The 18,637-nt window shown below is 36.8% G+C and overlaps 1 protein-coding gene across 6 annotated transcripts in view; it reads right to left on the bottom strand.

Annotated features, from left to right (window-relative positions):
* Positions 1 to 792: 792 nt before the first annotated feature.
* KLHL7 (kelch like family member 7) overlaps positions 793 to 18,637 on the bottom strand; it is a 57,027-nt gene continuing 39,182 nt past the window's right edge. For 5 of the 6 annotated variants that reach the window (XM_036863451.1, XM_036863449.1, XM_036863450.1 and 2 more), the window contains 4 exons: positions 9,389 to 9,629; positions 7,056 to 7,257; positions 3,453 to 3,550; positions 794 to 2,230 (listed from right to left, as the gene is read on the bottom strand). In XM_036863451.1, coding sequence (XP_036719346.1) covers positions 1,947 to 2,230; positions 3,453 to 3,550; positions 7,056 to 7,257; positions 9,389 to 9,629 — 825 coding nt within the window. In that variant the 3' untranslated portion in view covers positions 794 to 1,946. Of the gene's footprint in view, positions 2,231 to 3,452; positions 3,551 to 7,055; positions 7,258 to 9,388; positions 9,630 to 18,637 lie in introns of all 6 variants that reach the window. The other variant, XM_036863454.1, reaches the window with a different exon arrangement.

Below are 18,637 nucleotides of genomic sequence, written 5' to 3'. Positions count from 1 at the left end.
CTCCCCAAAACTCCAAAATGTGACCTTATTTGGAGACAGGGTCTTTGCAGATGTCATTGGTTAAGATATGGTCACAATGGATTAAGAGGAGGGTGAGCTAAATCCAACGACTGTTGTCCTTATAACACCACATGAAGATGCAGAGAGACGAGACACACAGGGAAGAAGGCCATGTGAAGACTGGGGCAGTGACTGAAGTGATGTAGTTATAAGCCAAGAAACACCGACATTTGCCGGCAGCCATCAGAAGCTACAGGAGAGGCGCGGGAAGTTTTCGCCTCAGAGCCTCCAGAAGGACTCAACTCTAACAGCACCTTGATTTAGGACTTCCGGTCTCCCAAATTGTGAAAGAATAAATTTCTGTTGTTTTAAGCAACAAAGTTTATGGTAATTTGTTCCAGGAGCCATAAGAAGGTAATACAGGGAAAATGGGGAGTGACTGCTAATGAGGATGGGGTTTCTTTTTGTGCTGAAGAAAGTGTTCCAAAATTATGGTGATGGTTGCATAACTCTGTGAATATATTAAAGACCATTGAATAGTACACTTTAAATCAGTGAACTGTATGACATGTAAATTATATCTTAATAAAGCTGTTATGTACATAAAACCTTACATAAATAGAAATATATCTACCATAATCTTTTTATAATTCCTTTTTCATTTAAACATTTTTAGGTTTTAAGCTTATAACCGCCATTATAAAGAAAACAATAAAAATTTAAAAAGAAACATTGTTTCACAAGTTCAAAAAACAACCATTACCTAACACATTTAAAATGAAGAATGAACTTAGCGGTCTACTTGAAGTTTAAAAATATTTAATATTACCAGGTAAAAACATGGATGGTGACAGCTTTACATGGCTCACTCCATACATTTCATAATGTAAAAGGGCAAAACATTACTAGGAAAGAAATGAATAGGTGGGTTTGTAAAAGATTTACTGACCACATATAAGCAATTAATACAAGATGACAAATATTTAACTCAACTGAAAAACTTTTAGAGACAACTGAGTCAAATATCAATGATGTGCTCTGCTAAGGAAGAGAAGTCATGTACCTTTCTAATCTGTAAGAAGTTCAAAATGTATAACTATCAGTGCTGTTCTAGTGACCTAGAAATTTGCTATAAGTAGCTTTCTTTTGCTAGGTAATAATTCTTATAATGATTGGATTTTATTTAACAGAGTGAGCACTGAAGAGGCATAATCCTTTTTTAACCCCTGGGAAAAAAGGTGATATAAATTAGTGATGGGTGCTAGGCTTGACATTTTGTGTTAAAAAGATGGAATTATTTAACTGGATAGAATATATTTCATGAGGAGTTGGGTACATTTTTAACTCTCAAAATGTGTTTATGAAGTTTTGTGAGATATAAGTGTATGCTTTGACTCACTCTGGCTTGTTTTTAAAATGCAATACATTTGGCACTAAATGGAACAAATGAAGACAAGCAAAACTACGTGAGACTAAGCTGCTCCATCAGAACCGCCTATCTTTGACTTACAATTCATACTATTTCTTAGTTCTTGACTGAACAGAAACAAACAGACCTAACTACATAGCACTTCTATGATGTATGAAAATAGAATCTAGAGCTAAGACGAGGTTGCTTCTATGGTGAGTCAGTCCCCCATTCTGCCATAATCATAGTTACAAATGTGAAATTCATTTAAGAATTCATACTTTCACCAAGTGCTTATAACTTTACAAGTTTTCTTGCTAGATACGTTCTTGGTTATGTGGCCAGCTGAAATACGGTCTTTGAATTAAGTAAGAAATCCCATATAAAAGAAAATCTATTTTATAGGAATCTTACTTTACTTGAAACTTCCTTGAAGAAAACAAAACACCAAACTAAAACTTTGTAACCAAACTCTTGGAACAAAGCACTGGTGGCCATAGTTTTGAGTCTCCAGTGAGTCTTGAAGTTCACTCATTTTTCATGTTTCAAGGGTTTCTTCATTTGCTCCACAAGTATCAACAACACAAATTAAACAACTTGTTACTGGAAAAGCTCGGACTTTGGAGTTGGCGATCCATTTGTCTGTTTCAGTGTTATATTCAAGGATGTGTCCTAATCGACCCACACCTTGAAAACCAGCCAAGACATAAACTACAGAGCCGACTGCTGCACACTTCACCGTTACACCCTTCCATGGCATTGGTGAGACCATCTTCCATTCGTTTAATTTAATATCGTAATATTCCACATTGTCCAGACCACCTTCAAAAGAATAAAACGTGAACAACTACATGAACAATTCTAAGATCTCTTAAAGTAATAATTCTTTGTATTTTTTCCAAACCTTTTATTATGAAAAACTGCAAACATGTAGAAGAGTTGTCAGAATTTTACAATGAATCCTCACATACCTACCATTTAAATTCCTATTCTTACTTGAACACAACAGAAATTTAACTTAATTTTTATTTGTCATTTTAGAATCATAAATACTTATATTTATTCTATAAAATTAAAGATGTTCTATCTGCTCTGGAAAAATTAAAAAGTAGACCAGTGAAGTTTCCTTCTGATTAAGTTTGATTATAATCATTCAAATGTCCTTCTGTTTCCTTCTACCATTTATCTGTCAGCAGCTTATGAAAAACAGCAATGGATAGAGACAGAAGACGGAAATAAAGTTATTTCTTTGTTATACTTAAGTAATGATTAAAGGTACTGACTAAAATAAGCTTTGTGGAATCTTATCTATAGATTCAGTCCAAATTCTACATTATTAAAAGCAATTATTTAAGATTCTTTAGTACAACATTATTTAAGAAAATAAAAAGATCAAATTTACTCATTTAAAAAAGTAATACTGATATTTTCATGCAACGTTTAAAAAGGTTTAGGAAACACTGCCATTCAGAGCCTGGATACAAGTCCTAAAAGTTAAATTAAAAAGTTTCAAAAGTTATATTAAAGTTCAAATGTTTCTGTCACTCAATAGTTTTTTTTTTTTTTTTTAAATATTTATTTATTTGGCTGTGCCAGGTCTTAGTTGTGGCATGTGGGATCTTTAGTTGCGGTATGTGAACTCTTAGTTGCAGCATGTGGGATCTAGTTCCCAGACCAGGAATCGAACCCGGGCCCCCTGCATTGGGAACATGGAGTCTTAGCCACTGGACCACCAGGGAAGTCCCCACTCAATAGTTCTTAAGCTAATGTGATGCCATTCCCCAGAGGGTATTTGGAAATGTGCTAAAGCCACCTGAGACTGTCACAATGACTGGTGGCTATTACCTACATTCATGGACAGAAATATTAAACGTATTACAATGCTTCATAAACTGTTAGTTCACAGAAACTATAAAAAGAAAAGTCTAATGATGTATGTGATTAATGCTTGTATCTAGATCTCAAGAAACATTTTCATAACTTAAGATAAGGAAATATCAGCAAATTCATTGCGAAAGTTGAAAAGTGAACTAACTTCACATACCTAAGCCATTCTGACCACCCACAGCAAATATCTTGTCTTTTACAAATACCAGTCCATGATTCTTCCTGGCTTCAATCATTGGACACAGCTCAGTCCATCTGAAAAAACAAAGGAAAATTTGCAATATACATGTTCACAAGAAGGTAAAAGGACTCATACGAATTTATAAGAAAGGTCTGTTACCCCAAGTAAGCGCTCATTTACCACTCACATATGTGTACACATGCACGCACACACACACAAATGTGCGCGTGCACGTTTGGAAAGCTAGAAAATGAAAGTTTAACAGTGGTTTTCAGTAATTTATAGGTGGGGTAAATAGGGATTTTATTCCTTTCAACTCCAATAGGATATGGGAAATAGAGGATATCTGGAGACTATTAACATGTCTTTGGAAGACATCCATTTCCTATAGTTCACAATAACTTGTAAAACAGTAACAAACAAAACGGGGAAGATATGTAAGAAAATATAAGGTACTAATATGGTTTTAGTCACACATGGTTTTAATTAATATTTACATAGGGTAAGTAAAACAAATTTATCATGGGCCTCTAGCAATCAGCAAATTAGCATATCTGTTACTATTCACACATCCATCTTTAAATATACACTTAGAACTTCAGGCAGCTCCTATCATTCTGTCATGTTTAATAACTTATCAGCACGTTGCTGTGTTCACAGGCACTACTATAAAGAAAGAGATTGAGAATATAAATGTGGACACAAGTGTTGAAGGATACTAATTCACAGGTAGCAGCATTAAACACACAGACAATTTTGTTATTGTTTTCTATGAGATTCATCTCTTCTTTTGCATGTACTCCCATACAGATAACTGACATTGGTGATTGTGAAGGTGGTACCAACACACAGCTCTTAATAGCTGATATAAAATCGAAAGACTCCAAACAAAAACAAAAACAGGGCAACTTGGCATAAGTGTAATGCTCTAATATGGTTATTTATAACTCTTCTTTTAAATAATTTAATACATTTAACTTTTCAAAACATAATTAGAGCATAATGATGAACTCTAAAATATCAACAACTCTTGTTGCCTTATATTTACATACTTTTGGTTTGTTTTAAAAATGGTTTGACAGTCACCACTCTCATTTTCTGAGCATTCAGTTAAAGTAAGTCCTCCTGTTTTTCAGGATGAACACACGTGCTCCTCCAGGTGAAAAGACCAGCATTCAGCTCGGAAGTGGGAGAGCCAGTACTCGACCTCCACAGCCTCTCCACACAGTGAGCTGTCAAAGTGTGTTAAACAGATTATCTGACTTGGAAAAATTCAATATACATACCCCTTTCTTCTCTAAATATGTCTATGATATAAAATAAGAGAATGTTTTATGTACATCTAAGTCTCCTCAAGGTTAAGAATTAAGGCACTTCGTGAAACACGCTTCCTTCCTCCTATAATTCACATGCAGAGTATGCACTAGGTCTTTGCTCTCTCCAACCTGAGTTTAGTGTTCAGTAGCTTTCCTTAAAATTCTAACTGTGGAAACTGTGTTGTGTTGTTTCCATAGGTTTCATTTCTTAGCTTCCAATCGAACATATTCTAGTTAAAAAACACTTTAAAAATTGTCAAAATTGGGAAGAAACAGTTTTACAAAAAATACGTTGGATGGACACAACATATTAGAAAGGAAATCATTTTAGTATATAACATCTTTCGCTTTGAGATTTGGATAATTATATTCACACTAGCTTTTTCACTTAGGAAAATTTAGAGAATATAGAGAATTCAAATTTAATACATAAGCTCAGTATATACAAGACAAAAGAAATGCTAAGTTGTGTAAGTTTTAAAATATTCCCCAAACTGATTATATTCACCTAGTTTTAAAAAATATTGAAGTTGTAGAATTCCTTTATACTCTTTCTCTGCTACTATAAATAAGAATATATTGATTTACACCGATACTGCCTGAATAAAGAGCTCAGAATTTAGAAGCCTGGAGTTCATATGGTATGGGTTCTACTCTAAGATATTTTTTTAGAAACAAAACAATAATTAGGCAGCAGAATGAATGAGATTACAGCTTTCCAACTAGTATGCTGTAATGCTTTTTGAGTATAGGATTTATGGGAGGTTAAGTAGAGATTGATATAGGAGAGAGGACAGTTGGTATATACCCTGCTCCTATGGTTTAGGACAAGAGGGGGTGGATAGATAGCTGGATGGACGGATGATGGGATTAGGATAAGGCGTATCCCCAGTGTGCCCTGGCAAGTACAAAGGTACAGTTTAAAAAAACATTGGGAAGTATTAAGTTTGATGATCTCAAGAGATTTCCTAGTCTAGACACTTAGCAAAAGATAAGTTTCAAGATAAGCTTCTTTCAATTCTATCCCTAACATGGGTGACTAGTTGAGCAAAAAAATGAGAAAAGAACAATTGTAATTGCACTTTTCTTTGGGAAAGGAGTTACTGATTTTGCTTCCCTAAATCCTTCAAAAATAGGTGGGAAGCATAAATAACTGCAAATGACAATCATATTTTATAATTAAATCTTTACTCTTAATTTACTAAAAGCAATAGCTGGAGTAGAAGACTTCTATGTTTTGTAGCCTGGAAATATTTCCTAAATACAAAAATTGAGCACAAGAGTTTTGGTGCAGCTCTTTGGCGTAACATTTAAGTTGAACATATTTGCCCAATAACTTGTTCTGGTAAAGGAAGAACAATCCTTTCAAACGAGCAAGTTAATTTTCTTATTGAAGGTCTTTGGATGTTTCTGATTATCAACAAAAGGTCTGACTGGAAGATCATCTGGGTTCATTTTCTTGTTAGTTAATTACACTATACTTACCACCCCCCACTATCAATAACTAGCTCATATCCTTTGGCTGAATATATTGAATGGGTTCCATCATTAATTACGAGATCAGAAAAACGGGCTAATCATTTATTTCTTTGTATTTTGCCTTTTAAAAGCAGTTATTTTACTTCCCAGTTGACTTAAGAATATTTTATTTAGGGACTTCCCTGGTGGTCCAGTGGTTAAGTCTCTGTGCTCTCAATGCAGGGGGTCCGGGTTTGATCCCTGGTCAGGGAACTAGATACCACATGCCTCAACTAAGACATGGCACAGCCCAATAAATAAGTAAATAAATATTTAAAAAAAGAATAGTTTTATTTAATAAATATGAATCCAAACATACTTTAGTAAGCACAAACTCAAAAAAGACATTATACCTAGGGGTATGATTCATTAATGCCACGAACCAATACATAATATTTTTCTAATTAAAGGCAAATTTACTACTGATCATAAATTGTTTCCCCTTCTCTACACTTCCTGATCTCTCAAACAAAAATATTTTGAGTTTGATGAATTGGTCATATTTTCTTATTCACCGACATTTATTTATTGCACAAGCAGGAATAGAAAGAGAGGGGCTCCCATGGGGTATAAGGTCAAGCCATTTCTTAAGGTGTAGAGGAAGGGTCAAGGCTATAAACATGCCCCTGACCCTAGCACATTCAAAAATCCTTCTGCTGGGTTCTTTCTGCCTTTTGACATCTTCTTCCATTGAGCTTATAGAATACAATTAATTGTGTAGTAAGAGTTTTAAACTGATACATACGTTTCTGTGGCAGGATCATAGACTTCACAGGAATTCAGTACTCGCCCAGAAACATTGTTCCCTAAACTTCCACCACAAACATAGATCAGGCCGTTGGCTTCCACCATCCCATGGCTGCAGCGCTGAGTCAGCATGCTGGGCTTTGTGTGCCAGCTTTCAGTTCTTGTATCATAGCACTCAAATAAATACAGAGCCGAGTTTCCTGTAAAAGAAAAGGACCCCATCTTGCTTAACTTAGTGTGTATGTGGGCCTGAAGTGAGTTGACTGTAGAGTTGAATCATTAATTACTGGAGGAAAGAATTTAGGGTTGTAGAGTCTTTTCTCTACTCAACAACAACAACAAAACGTAGAAATACTTTCAGAAAAAGCTATCCCTGTTTGTATAGACCTTGGAAAATATTCAAAAAAGGATCTGCTGGAGAGACATTAATTGGTAATTAAACAAACAAAAAAAAGAAATTGGTTTGATTTCAAAAGATTTTCAAATTAAATAAGAAACATTATGTATGTCTTCCGGCCCAGTTACGCATGATGGGAATTAATTGAACCTCAAATGTTTATAGAGAGGGGGAAAAACACAGCTGTTTACAGATGGGAAGTCTATATCTTAAAATATGAAGACTACTATCTGAAGAGTATCCTCAGGCTTGTCATTTAATGTTCTACAACAGCTACTGCATCATTAACAAAACTGTTCTTCCTGACTGCTCTCAGTAGTTGTGTGGGTAGGCCCTGAAGTCATGCCAGTCCATTCTTGAGTATACACTCAAAGTATCGTTATGTGTTTCTGGTGTACTTTGATTATACACTTGAACGGCAAAACACACCCATCCTGTTTTGCAACTTCTGCACATTTTAGGAGCTCAATAAAGAGTTTTAGAAATGATACCATTAAAGATCAAGTGCTTTTTTTCTTTCCCAAGAAAAACGAAGCTAGAACTTTATCAAATTATTGCTCCCCTCCCACTTTTCTGGACTTTTCTAACGCTTAAAAGCAATAACACCCTTATAAGTCTCTATCAAAACCAAAGCCTATGAAGAGTAACAGACAGAAGAAGTAATACTCATGACTAACAGTAACTTCTTTTTAACTTTTTAAACATTTCAAATTTGGTAGATTCAGTCGGTTGACACTAAAGGGAAATATACAGTATATAGCAGATAAATATGCTGTATTAGACATGCTGTGAGAATGCTTTTAAAGAGAGGGAAAGGTCACCTCTTAAGTCACATTTAGAAAATCATCATCTTTCTTGTATTCATTTTGCATCTAGTGGGAGCGGGGGGTAGAAACTTAAAACAAATAAATATGCTGACCAAGAGTAAAACAGTCTTTGGGCTAATATAAAAATCATAAAAGAAAATAAAAAGACAATGTTTAAATTCCATACTTTAGATTTACTTGGTCTTCCTAGTTTTCTTTATAAGCCCATTATTTAGCTAAAGAAAAGACGAAAGCATATAAAAGCTAGTCTGCACCTAGAATATTCATTTAGAAAAATTATTCATTTAGTAAACGAACACTAGTGGACACTTACAAATTATCTGTCAATGAGAAAGGTTTTTATACCCATACCCACACCCTGTTCTGATCAATAAGCTTAAGATACCACTACCAATCATTACATTAAAAAGTTAAAGAATAGCGACTTCTCTGGTGGTCCAGTGGTAAATAATCTGCCTTCCAATGCAGTGGACACGGGTTCAACCCCTGGTTGGGCAACTAGGCCCACGTGCTTCAACTAGAGAGCCCGAGTGCCGCTAACTACAGAGCCCGCGTGCCATGACCAGAGACAGAAAACCTGCACGCCACAACTAGAGAGAAGCCCATGCACCGCAACGAAGATCCCGCATGCCACAACGAAGACCCGACGAAGCCAAAAGAAACAAAAAAAGTTAAAGAATAAAGCAAATGAAAAAGATTATTCTTACTTTTTTCTGATACAAAGAAAGCAAAGATAATACAGATTTTAAAAGCCTGAATGTGGGTCTATGAGTAAGCCAAACTCTGAAATCTTTAAAGCAAATAATATTACGTATATAAAATGACTAATCCAGATGGCAACAATGAAGCTAAAATCCAGATGACGTCAACGAAACCGTTGTCATGACAAAAAATGGACAGTTAACGTAATCAAGGAAGTTGAAGTTCTCGTAAATTAATGACTTATAAAGGGTAAGGTAAACCTTCAGGGAAATGTGCTCTAAAATATGACAGATATGTATTTAAATTTGTCAAAAAGTATCTGGACAAATAATACCAACTCTGTTTAAATATGAAAGCCAAGATCCTCAGCTTTAAAGCACACACAAATACTGAATAAGTCCTTACCAACTTCGGAACCTCCAGATGTATAAATTTTGCCTTCTGCAGCGCAGGCAGCAAGGCTGTCTCGAGGTGTTGGAGGGCCCAGTTTGGAATACCAGCTATCTTTAACGACATTATAGCAGTCCATTCGTTTTATGGGGAAAAGCTGAGAGCCACCCAAAATGTAAACTACATTGTCCCAAAACACGCATGCTGCGTCTCTTCGTTTTTCAAAGGGGCAGCGGATGTCTGTCCAGCTATAATCCTGTAACAGGAAAGGACAGGAAGATTTCAGTAATGGAAAACTATAATAGAAAAGGATGAAGCAAAGATATAATTGAGAACATACAAAACATAAGAATATGTTAAATTTATCGGAGTACATGTAAGAATGCTTGGCTTGAGACTATTATTTAATCTTGCGTGGCTTCTTCAGAATGTTGGTTAGTCGTGTCAGAAGGCAAGAGGAAGACAGTGACGGCTTTGGGTCTTTTCTGGCTCTAAAATAAACTTTAACACATTTGTATGTATCACCACCACCCAGTCTTCTATTCCTTCTGTTATTGAGGATAACAATACAAGAAAATACTAAAATAAGCAGTTTTGTTATTTAAAGAAAGATTTTTTTTTTCAAATGTAAATATGCACATCCCTTCTTTGCTGGATGTATAAGGATCTAAAGAATCAATGGATAATTTGAAGCTTTAACTGTCATTAACCTACTAATGTCTAAAGCCAGAAGGCATTTTGTAGACTTCTGAGAGAGATTGATTTTCTGTAAATATTCAGGTGAGCCAGTATAGTCAGCCAGACTCTTAAAGCTGTGATATTATGAAATACTTGAATAACCTGAGTAGTCTGGAAACAATTTTTTTCTTCTCAATGAGAAGAAATGGGCACCTATCAGTACTTTACCATAAAGGCTGTTCATAGCACCACTGATTCCTATGTTTGATGACATCCAAGGACACCTGTGCCCTTTTTCTATGTAAATATGTGGGGGAATGCTCCCAAAGTTATAGCTTGTTGGATCTTCCCCCTATTAAAGCAAGGAAGTTACAGTGTTCCTGCTGCTTTCTGAAAATGGTTGAAAATAATTAGGGTCAGATAGAAATCCAAACAATTCCCAATCTCATCAATCAAAGCACTGTGTGTGATTTATTAATGTTGATTTCCCTTTGGGAAAATTTGATACCTATCATGCTAATGTCCTGTTTTTCAGGCATTCACTGAATTAGATCAAAGCATCATGGAACATAAGAAATGGTCTCTTAGGAAAAAGAAGAGTCCCTGATTGAGAATATCTTGATTCCTAGTGATGATAAACATTCTGCTTTTCAGGTGACCAGAGAAACAGAGCCTTAATCCCTTTCTTATTCTCAAATTAGGGTCTATGCGTCCCCCTGGGTTACTCAGTGGTATTTTTATTGGTAGGCACACAGAACTGTAGGATAAACATAACATCTTCCTGAAGCTTCAGTTTTACTCAATGGATTTGAAAAACTGAGGAAGAATATTTTAAAAATTTGTTTTCTTGGGGAAACTGTGTACCACAGAATGAAAAAAAGTAAGCAATATTCTACAGGGAGCGATACCTCAAAAGTAAACAAAATTACTCTCTTACATATTATGCAAATCTACTCATAGCTCCTACCTGACCAGGTTCATTAGCAGAGAAATACAATTTCATTAATAAGGTACATTAACTTAGTCAATCTCAAGTCTTGCCACTCTTACACCCAATTTATCTGATATTATTAGAAAGTAATAAGCAAATTTTCCCATAATTTCTAAAGACATCATTAAGAACATTATCTTTCTAAACTCTTCCTTAATTTCAGGATGAGAAAGTTGGTCAGATATTCTTTGAAATGGTCTCCAAGACCTGATACTCTTCAAATTAAAAAGAACTGCCCATGTAGAAGCTGGAACTAAAAGAACAATATACTATTTCTTTTAGCTAGATGAGCTTAAACACTTAGGCACTAAGATTATGAGGTTCCAAAGAATGAAATAATTTCAAAGAGGTTGGTAACAGAATAATTCTAACTTTCCAATACTACTCAAGGGTCTGAGTAGGGAATGGATGATCATAAGTCATACAGGACTTGGTTATGCTTCATATTTAAGAATTAAAATGCATTGCTCTCTCAGAACTCTAAGCCCAAGGGAAAATTGATTAGTTTGTGTGTCTGCAGTGTGTGTGTGTGTGTGTGTGTGTGTGTGTGTAACACGGGAATAGGCACATGTTTCTATCTACTTGCAATGTGGGCTCTGATTTCTCTAGAAGTCCTCAAGTTTTTAAATCTTTTCCAACTCTCCCAATACTGTCATTGGTCACCATACATGTTAAACACTATGCTTTATAAATACTAGCTATAAATAATATTCTCCCTAATAGTTCATCTTCTACGCAGGTAAGTGAAATGATCTTTCTTTTTACCTGGAATGCAAAATAGACTTTATTTCAGATAAAATGTAATGCTTTGCATTTGGGCTCATTAAATATACCTGTCAGGTGTTAAATGCACCTATGTTTGAGCATATCTGCCTTTGGTTGTACACAGGGGAGCTTATGGTCTTTTTTTTCTGTGTGTGTATGGGCCAACCTCCCTTGGAAATCTACCCAATTCCCTCAATCTACCCCCCATCCAAAATAGAGTACTGAGAATGTGATTTAACGTTTGCCCTTTAATAACTTATTACACTACCTAGGAGATGTGTGTAGTTGAAGAAGCAAGCAGAGAGGGGAAAAAAACAGATGGGAAGTCAGGCTTGTCAGCTCAGTGGATATCTTTGCCAGGTCTTATTCTAGTCATGGGACCACTCCCAACCTGGGGCCTGTAGGTGGAGGAAGAATTACTTATGGCTCCCAGCACTCACAGGCTACAGGGCAAGCTAGAGGGGCATGGAGCTTTCATGTTAGCAACAGACGGATGAATAGCACTAGAGTCACAGTGTACGTGTGTGGGCAGGAAATTGTTACCCTAAAAATATAATTTAATGCAGTTTTTATTGAGTACCTATTCCAGGCAAGGTTCTATGCTTAGCTGCTGAGAAGATATGAAAATGAGAAAACCGGAAAGCTTAGAAAAAACACAGGTAGAAGGATTTCTTAAGTTCTGACACATCACCCATGTATGCATCCACACATATATATGCAGACATACCCATGTATAAAGTCCTGTCTTTCCTGGTCCCAGTCAGCCTTTCTTGCCTCTGCTGTGATATATCACATTCTAGACTTTTTTCAAGCTCAACACTCCTTTTCTTTTTGCAAGCTTCCCTCAGATTTCCTTTTTCTGAATCCCCACCACACTGAAGTCTGCAGTTGATGACTGAGTACGCCATTACATCTTGTCTTGTGTGACTTTTCAGCTGTAGGACACTGCTACAGGAAGTGAAAGTGAAAGCCCTTCTTGAGTTGAAGGGCTGTAATATTTTTCTCCGAATGCCTTAGGGTAAAAACATCAGCCTGCTATTTTCCTTGAGAGTAAGGATTGATTTTATATAATCTCTATTCTGAAAACACATGAATCCTCAAATAATAGAAACACTACAGATGTAAATTTTAATAATAATCAAGAAAACCAAAATGCAAAGTGAAAGAAACTTTTTATTTTTAAGACTTGAGAACTTTATTTTGCATCATTTTGAGAGAAAATCAAGCAAAGCTAGAGAGGAGAGAGGAGGTATATGCCAGATGCCACAACATTCCTAGAAGTAGTTTCATGAAAAGTACATCAAAACATTGTGGCTTATAAAAAAGAACAAAATAATGCCATTTACAGCAACATGGATGGACCTAGAGATGGTCATACTGAGTGAAGTAAGTGAGACAGAGAAAGACAAATATATGATATCACAAATATATGATATCCACATATAATGTAGAATCTAAAAAAAGGTACAAATGAACTTACTTACAAAACAGAAATAGAGTCACTATTACAAATAAATGATAATATTATATATCCTTATGAGGAATACTCCACAGCCCTTCAAAAGGATGGTATTTTCATTGACATGAAAATACCACCACAATATAAATGCTGAGAGAGTAAAAAAAAAGTTTTTGTAAAATAGCACGTATGGCATGATCTCACATATATAAAGTGAGAACACTGGGGACTTTCCTGGCAGTCCAGTGGTTAAGACTCCGTGCTTCCACTGCAGAGGGCATGAGTTCGATCCCTGGTCAGGGAAGCTCTGCATGCCGCAAGGTGCGGCCAAAACAAAAAATAAATAAAAAATAAAATTAAAAAAATAAAAAATTCTAAATTAAAAAAAAAAAATGAGAGGACTGGAATGATATTCACCAACTATTGATGACTGTCTGTTATGCTGGGAGCACTCTGGCTTTCTCCTTTTTATCTTGCTATGTTTGAATTTTCTACAATGAGCATATATTATTTTTTTTAAACAGAAAAAGTAAATACAACAACCAGGCAAGTAGTACCAAAAGTATGGTACAAAGAAAACAACTTCTCACGTCAGATGCTTATAATAGTACTAAATGTTTTAACAGAAATGTGGACTTAAAACTAATTTAAGTTAAGGCTTTAAAAATTTAAACAAATAGCTATTATACTACGCGGCTGAATTTCAACTACAAGACGGATCAGAAACAGTCTTTGCCTTCCTTCCAAATAGCACACTATTAGGGCACTCTAGTTTTTCAGAAGTGAACACTTGATTGTGCTTATTCCTAGGCTGTACCCACTTTGAAATGCACTCATTTTCAATGGGATCACACAGATATTTCTGTAAACACATTAACCTCCCAAAGTCCAGAAAGGGATTTAATAATCAGCCATTGGAAGAAAATACTCTTGTAACTTAAGTTCTTCATAAAACATAGCATCACAGCTAGAAAAAAGGCTTCCACAGTTGGCAGTGGGTGGGCAGGACGTGACTGTGCTACTGTAAGCTGCTAGATAAACTCAGGAACAGTGAACATATCAACGGGCAGTTCCCAGCTACTGATCAGTTAAAACTAGCAAGGAGTGGGAAGTGAGGCCAGACACCAGCTAAAAGGGAATTACTAATTAAGAATCACTACTGTTTTATAAAGTCACAAAATGTTCTCCCCACTCCACTCTCAAACTAAAACCATACCACCAAGACACACAACTCAAATCTACTCAGAAATTTAAGTGAGATGAAACTCAGTTCAAAAGTGAAACCTCATATGAATATTATGCTCAGTATCAGCTCTTGTCCTTTCAGTAAAAAATACATGAAATAGCAGGGGAGCATCTGTGCGCTAGCACCTTGCCAGACATCTCAATGACAAGATTTGCCTTTAGATGAACTTTGACGTGTAATTTTTTATTTTGGCACAGGAAGGCATATTATACTTTAAATGATTATCTCAAATCTCAAAATGCAGTAACATATCCATTTAATAAAACGTTCTCACCAATGGGACAAACATCAACTCTGTCTCAGATGTGTGGAGTATAGGAGATAATGCACCCAGTCAGGGGGTTTGGAAGAGTTAGGCAGGGGGAAGAAAAAAACAAAATGGAGATGGTAAGCCTTTTTACATTTAAATATGGGAAAATGAGAAAAACTTAAGGATGGCAGGGAGAAAGAGACTCAGTGAATGAAGATCAAAGAGTCAAATGAACATAATTGATATTCACGCAAATCCTAAGATTTAAACCTTCTGTTAATAGACCAGAAAACTGAAGTTCAGAAAGGCTGACTTGCCTAAGTTCCTATACCTAGACTTGAAATGCTCCTTCTACAAAACAGCTGCTTTCTTTTAGAAATAAAGGAAGGAGGGAAGGAGGGAGGAAGGAAGACAAGACAAGGGACCAAAAAAAAGGTCTCACAAAAGAAAAAAGACCAATGGGTCAGTCCTTCAGTTCTTCCACCTATATCTAAATTCTTTTTTTTTTAAAGCAAAAAGTTAGACTCCATTCAGTTAAATAATACTTTGTATGCATTTTATGAAAACTTTTAATACTCATACTTATCAAACCAAAAAGATATATTCATACTTAGGACTCAATATATTCTTTTCTTTCTCTTTCTTCCTATCTAAACTCTACCAGTAAGTGTCCCTCAAGAAAACTTCCATGGGGCTTCCCTGGTGGCGCAGTGGTTGAGAATCTGCCTGCCAATGCAGGGGACACGGGTTCGAGCCCTGGTCTGGGAAGATCCCACATGCCGCGGAGCAACTAGGCCCGTGAGCCACAATTACTGAGCCTGCGCGTCTGGAGCCTGTGCTCCGCAACAAGAGAGGCCACGATAGTGAGAGGCCCGCGCACTGCGATGAAGAGTGGCCCCCGCTTGCCGCAACTGGAGAAAGCCCTCGCACAGAAACTAAGACCCAACACAGCCATAAATAAATTAATTTAAAAAAATGCATTGAGTTTGGGGGACATATATCTAATATTTAAAAAAAAAAAAAAAAGAAAACTTCCATGAAGCTTCCATGGACAAATTCAACCCAGGGGAATCTCTTCTTTTCAGACCACCAAGGCTGTCATTACCTATCCCATACCGGGACTTTTAATTGGTTACATTCAGGGGCAGCTTCACCAACCTCAGCCTCTGTGTTCTCTAATTGCTTCAAGCTTGTATACATCTCATACACTTTGCGTTTGACTCCTTCATAATCCCTGCTGCAGTCCAACCCCAAAATTTCAAATTCTAGATGAACTGTCATACTGGTAATATATGACAAAATATTTGTTCAAACTGCAGTTTATAACCAGCTAACTGTACAGTATGCTATGGTACAATCTGCTATTGTTTATAGCAACTGAAGTTAGCTTTCTCTTATACTGAATCACCAATGTTCAAAGAATATCACAAGAAGCCTATCTGAACATGATTTACTACTTCTAGGATAAAAGATCTTACTGTGCCTTTGGGTCATCATATGAACAATTACCAAAGGTGGCCAACAGTAATTTTTGAATGACATGGTATAGTAAATATTTATTTCATTCCCTGGTGATTTCCCTCAGCCTCTTACCCACTAGCCCTGCATTTATGTAGCCACTACCCTCCAGCTAATTCCAGGATGACAAGAGTCCTTTAAAACACCACCACACAGATTTATCATCCCTAGTCTCCTTATCCCTTCCCACCTGTGGCCCTCAATCAAATACCTACAGCTTTGTTTCTGCCCTCTCTGTCCTTTAAGGGGACTGATCTGTTAATTTATAATAATTATGGCTGGCTGTGGCTTACAGAGAGTCTGAAGTCATCCCTCTCTTGGTGAGTCATATTTTCACTGGGGTTTTTTGCAGGCACAGTGACTAAACACAAAAGGAAACTGATCCCTGAAGGTGGGAACTTCAGGTACTGCACCTTTGTAGGGTACAAGGGCTGTGAGGTTGACTTTACAACAAAACTACAAAAGTGTGTTATGGAGATGCTTGAAAACAAAACAAAACAGAGGCTCTCAGTATTCCTATTTTGGAAGACATTCTAGGAAGGCACTCTACTGAGAATTTACCTCAGAATGTGTTCCAATCTCTTTTACTTGAATGTGAGGACCACCTGTCTAACCAAACTGCCTGCAAACAAACAGGTATGAGGAATACTTATTGTGCATAAGCGGCAAAGAACACTGATTTTTACCACCGGCGCCTGTTATACTGACCACTAAGGAAGATTAAGGGATACCCATGTTGGCCCACACTTGCATTCCAGCAACATCAGTCCCTGTGGGACACAGCTATAGGTCCAAACCACCTGGGATTACTGCTGTCCATTTTGGATATTTTGTTCTTACAGGTGCCCCTGATCATTTTAGCAACACTCACTCTTTGACTCCAGTATACTGCTCCTACAACACTCTTTTGCTGGTGACAAACACTACTGATGCACTCTTACAAAAGCTTCATTAATTTTTTAATGTAACACCATTTTCCTATAAGGTTTACACTTCTTTTACACACAGGTCTTTTAAAATCACATGCAACGTATAACTGCCAGTTTCCACCCTGATGACAGTGTAGGACTGTCTCCTTAGTGAAGGCCTGTTTAAGAGGGAAGGTAGCTATGATACTGTGAGAAAAGGCACTGTGATACCTTTAGTAAACAATATTTCCAAGAGGAAAATGTGTTTTGTGTTGAAAGTAACTTCACTTCTTTTGATTTAGGGTCCACCTATATTTAAATCCAGTCCTATAAAACCAACTGACAAAATTGCTTATGAAATATTATATAAAGTTATACCGGTTCATTCATCCTCACAAACTTGACTACCCACATTGGGCCAGACACTAAGCTCAGTGATGAGTCTACTTCAGAGTTTTAAGTAGGAAAAGGTACTAAGAGGGACTTCCCTGGCGGTCCAGTGGTTAGGACTCTGTGCTCTCATTGCCAAGGGCCTGGGTTCAATCCCTGGTCGGGGAACTAAAATCCCACAAGCCCCCGCGGTGAGACCAAAAAAAAAAAAAAAAAAAAAAAAAAAAAAAGAAGAAGGTACTCAGGAGAAGAGGAGAAGAAACTGATGGTTCCACAAAATATGGCACCATATGGTTTTCTGCCTTTGCAATTTACAGGGTTACAGGGTCTAGTCCTCACTCTGCTGGTCTTACTCCTTGTTTGGTTTTGCCAGGGAATATGCAGAATCCCTTTTTCTCTAGAGCATAGTCTCCTTTTTTTTTTTTTTTTTTGGTTGCGTTGGGTCTTTGTTGCTGGCCACAGGCTTTCTCTATTTGCGGCGAGCAGGGGCTACTCTTCACTGTGGTGGCTTCTCCTGTTGCAGAGCACGGGCTCCAGGTGCTCGGGCTTCAGTAGTTGCGGCACGTGGGCTTAGCAATTGTGGCACACGGGTTTAGCTGCTCCGTGGCATGTGGGATCTTCCCGGACCAGGGATCGAACCTGTATTGGCAGGCAGATTCTTAACCACTGCACCACCAGGGAAGTCCCATAGTCTCCTATCTCTCCACCATATGAAGGTGGTGAGCCAAGACCCCTACAAAGTTTTAAGCCCTCAAAGCTGATGATTTCACTGACAAGAATAGTCCAAATAATCTGGTCAATTAAGTCAACTTTTATTTGGCATCAATATCATAAAACGTTCCCATACTACAATTTGAGAACACCAATTCTAAGAGAACAGAGCACTGGATTCAGAAAAAAACTCTTTTAGTAATCAATAAGCACTTGAAAACTTTAAAAACAGGTACAGGTGGGGAAGGGGAGACTCAGCAGGCTTCATGAAAGGACCCTGACAAGAAGAGTATCATTTCAATTCAATATAGCAACCCAAGATTTCTTTATCCTTTATCTACTTATCTA

This window comes from Balaenoptera musculus, chromosome 9, assembly GCF_009873245.2.
Source record: "Balaenoptera musculus isolate JJ_BM4_2016_0621 chromosome 9, mBalMus1.pri.v3, whole genome shotgun sequence".
Taxonomy (NCBI): Eukaryota; Metazoa; Chordata; class Mammalia; order Artiodactyla; family Balaenopteridae; genus Balaenoptera; species Balaenoptera musculus.
The sequence above is the reverse complement of the archived record's forward strand: the minus strand, read 5'-3'. Positions and strand labels throughout refer to the sequence as shown.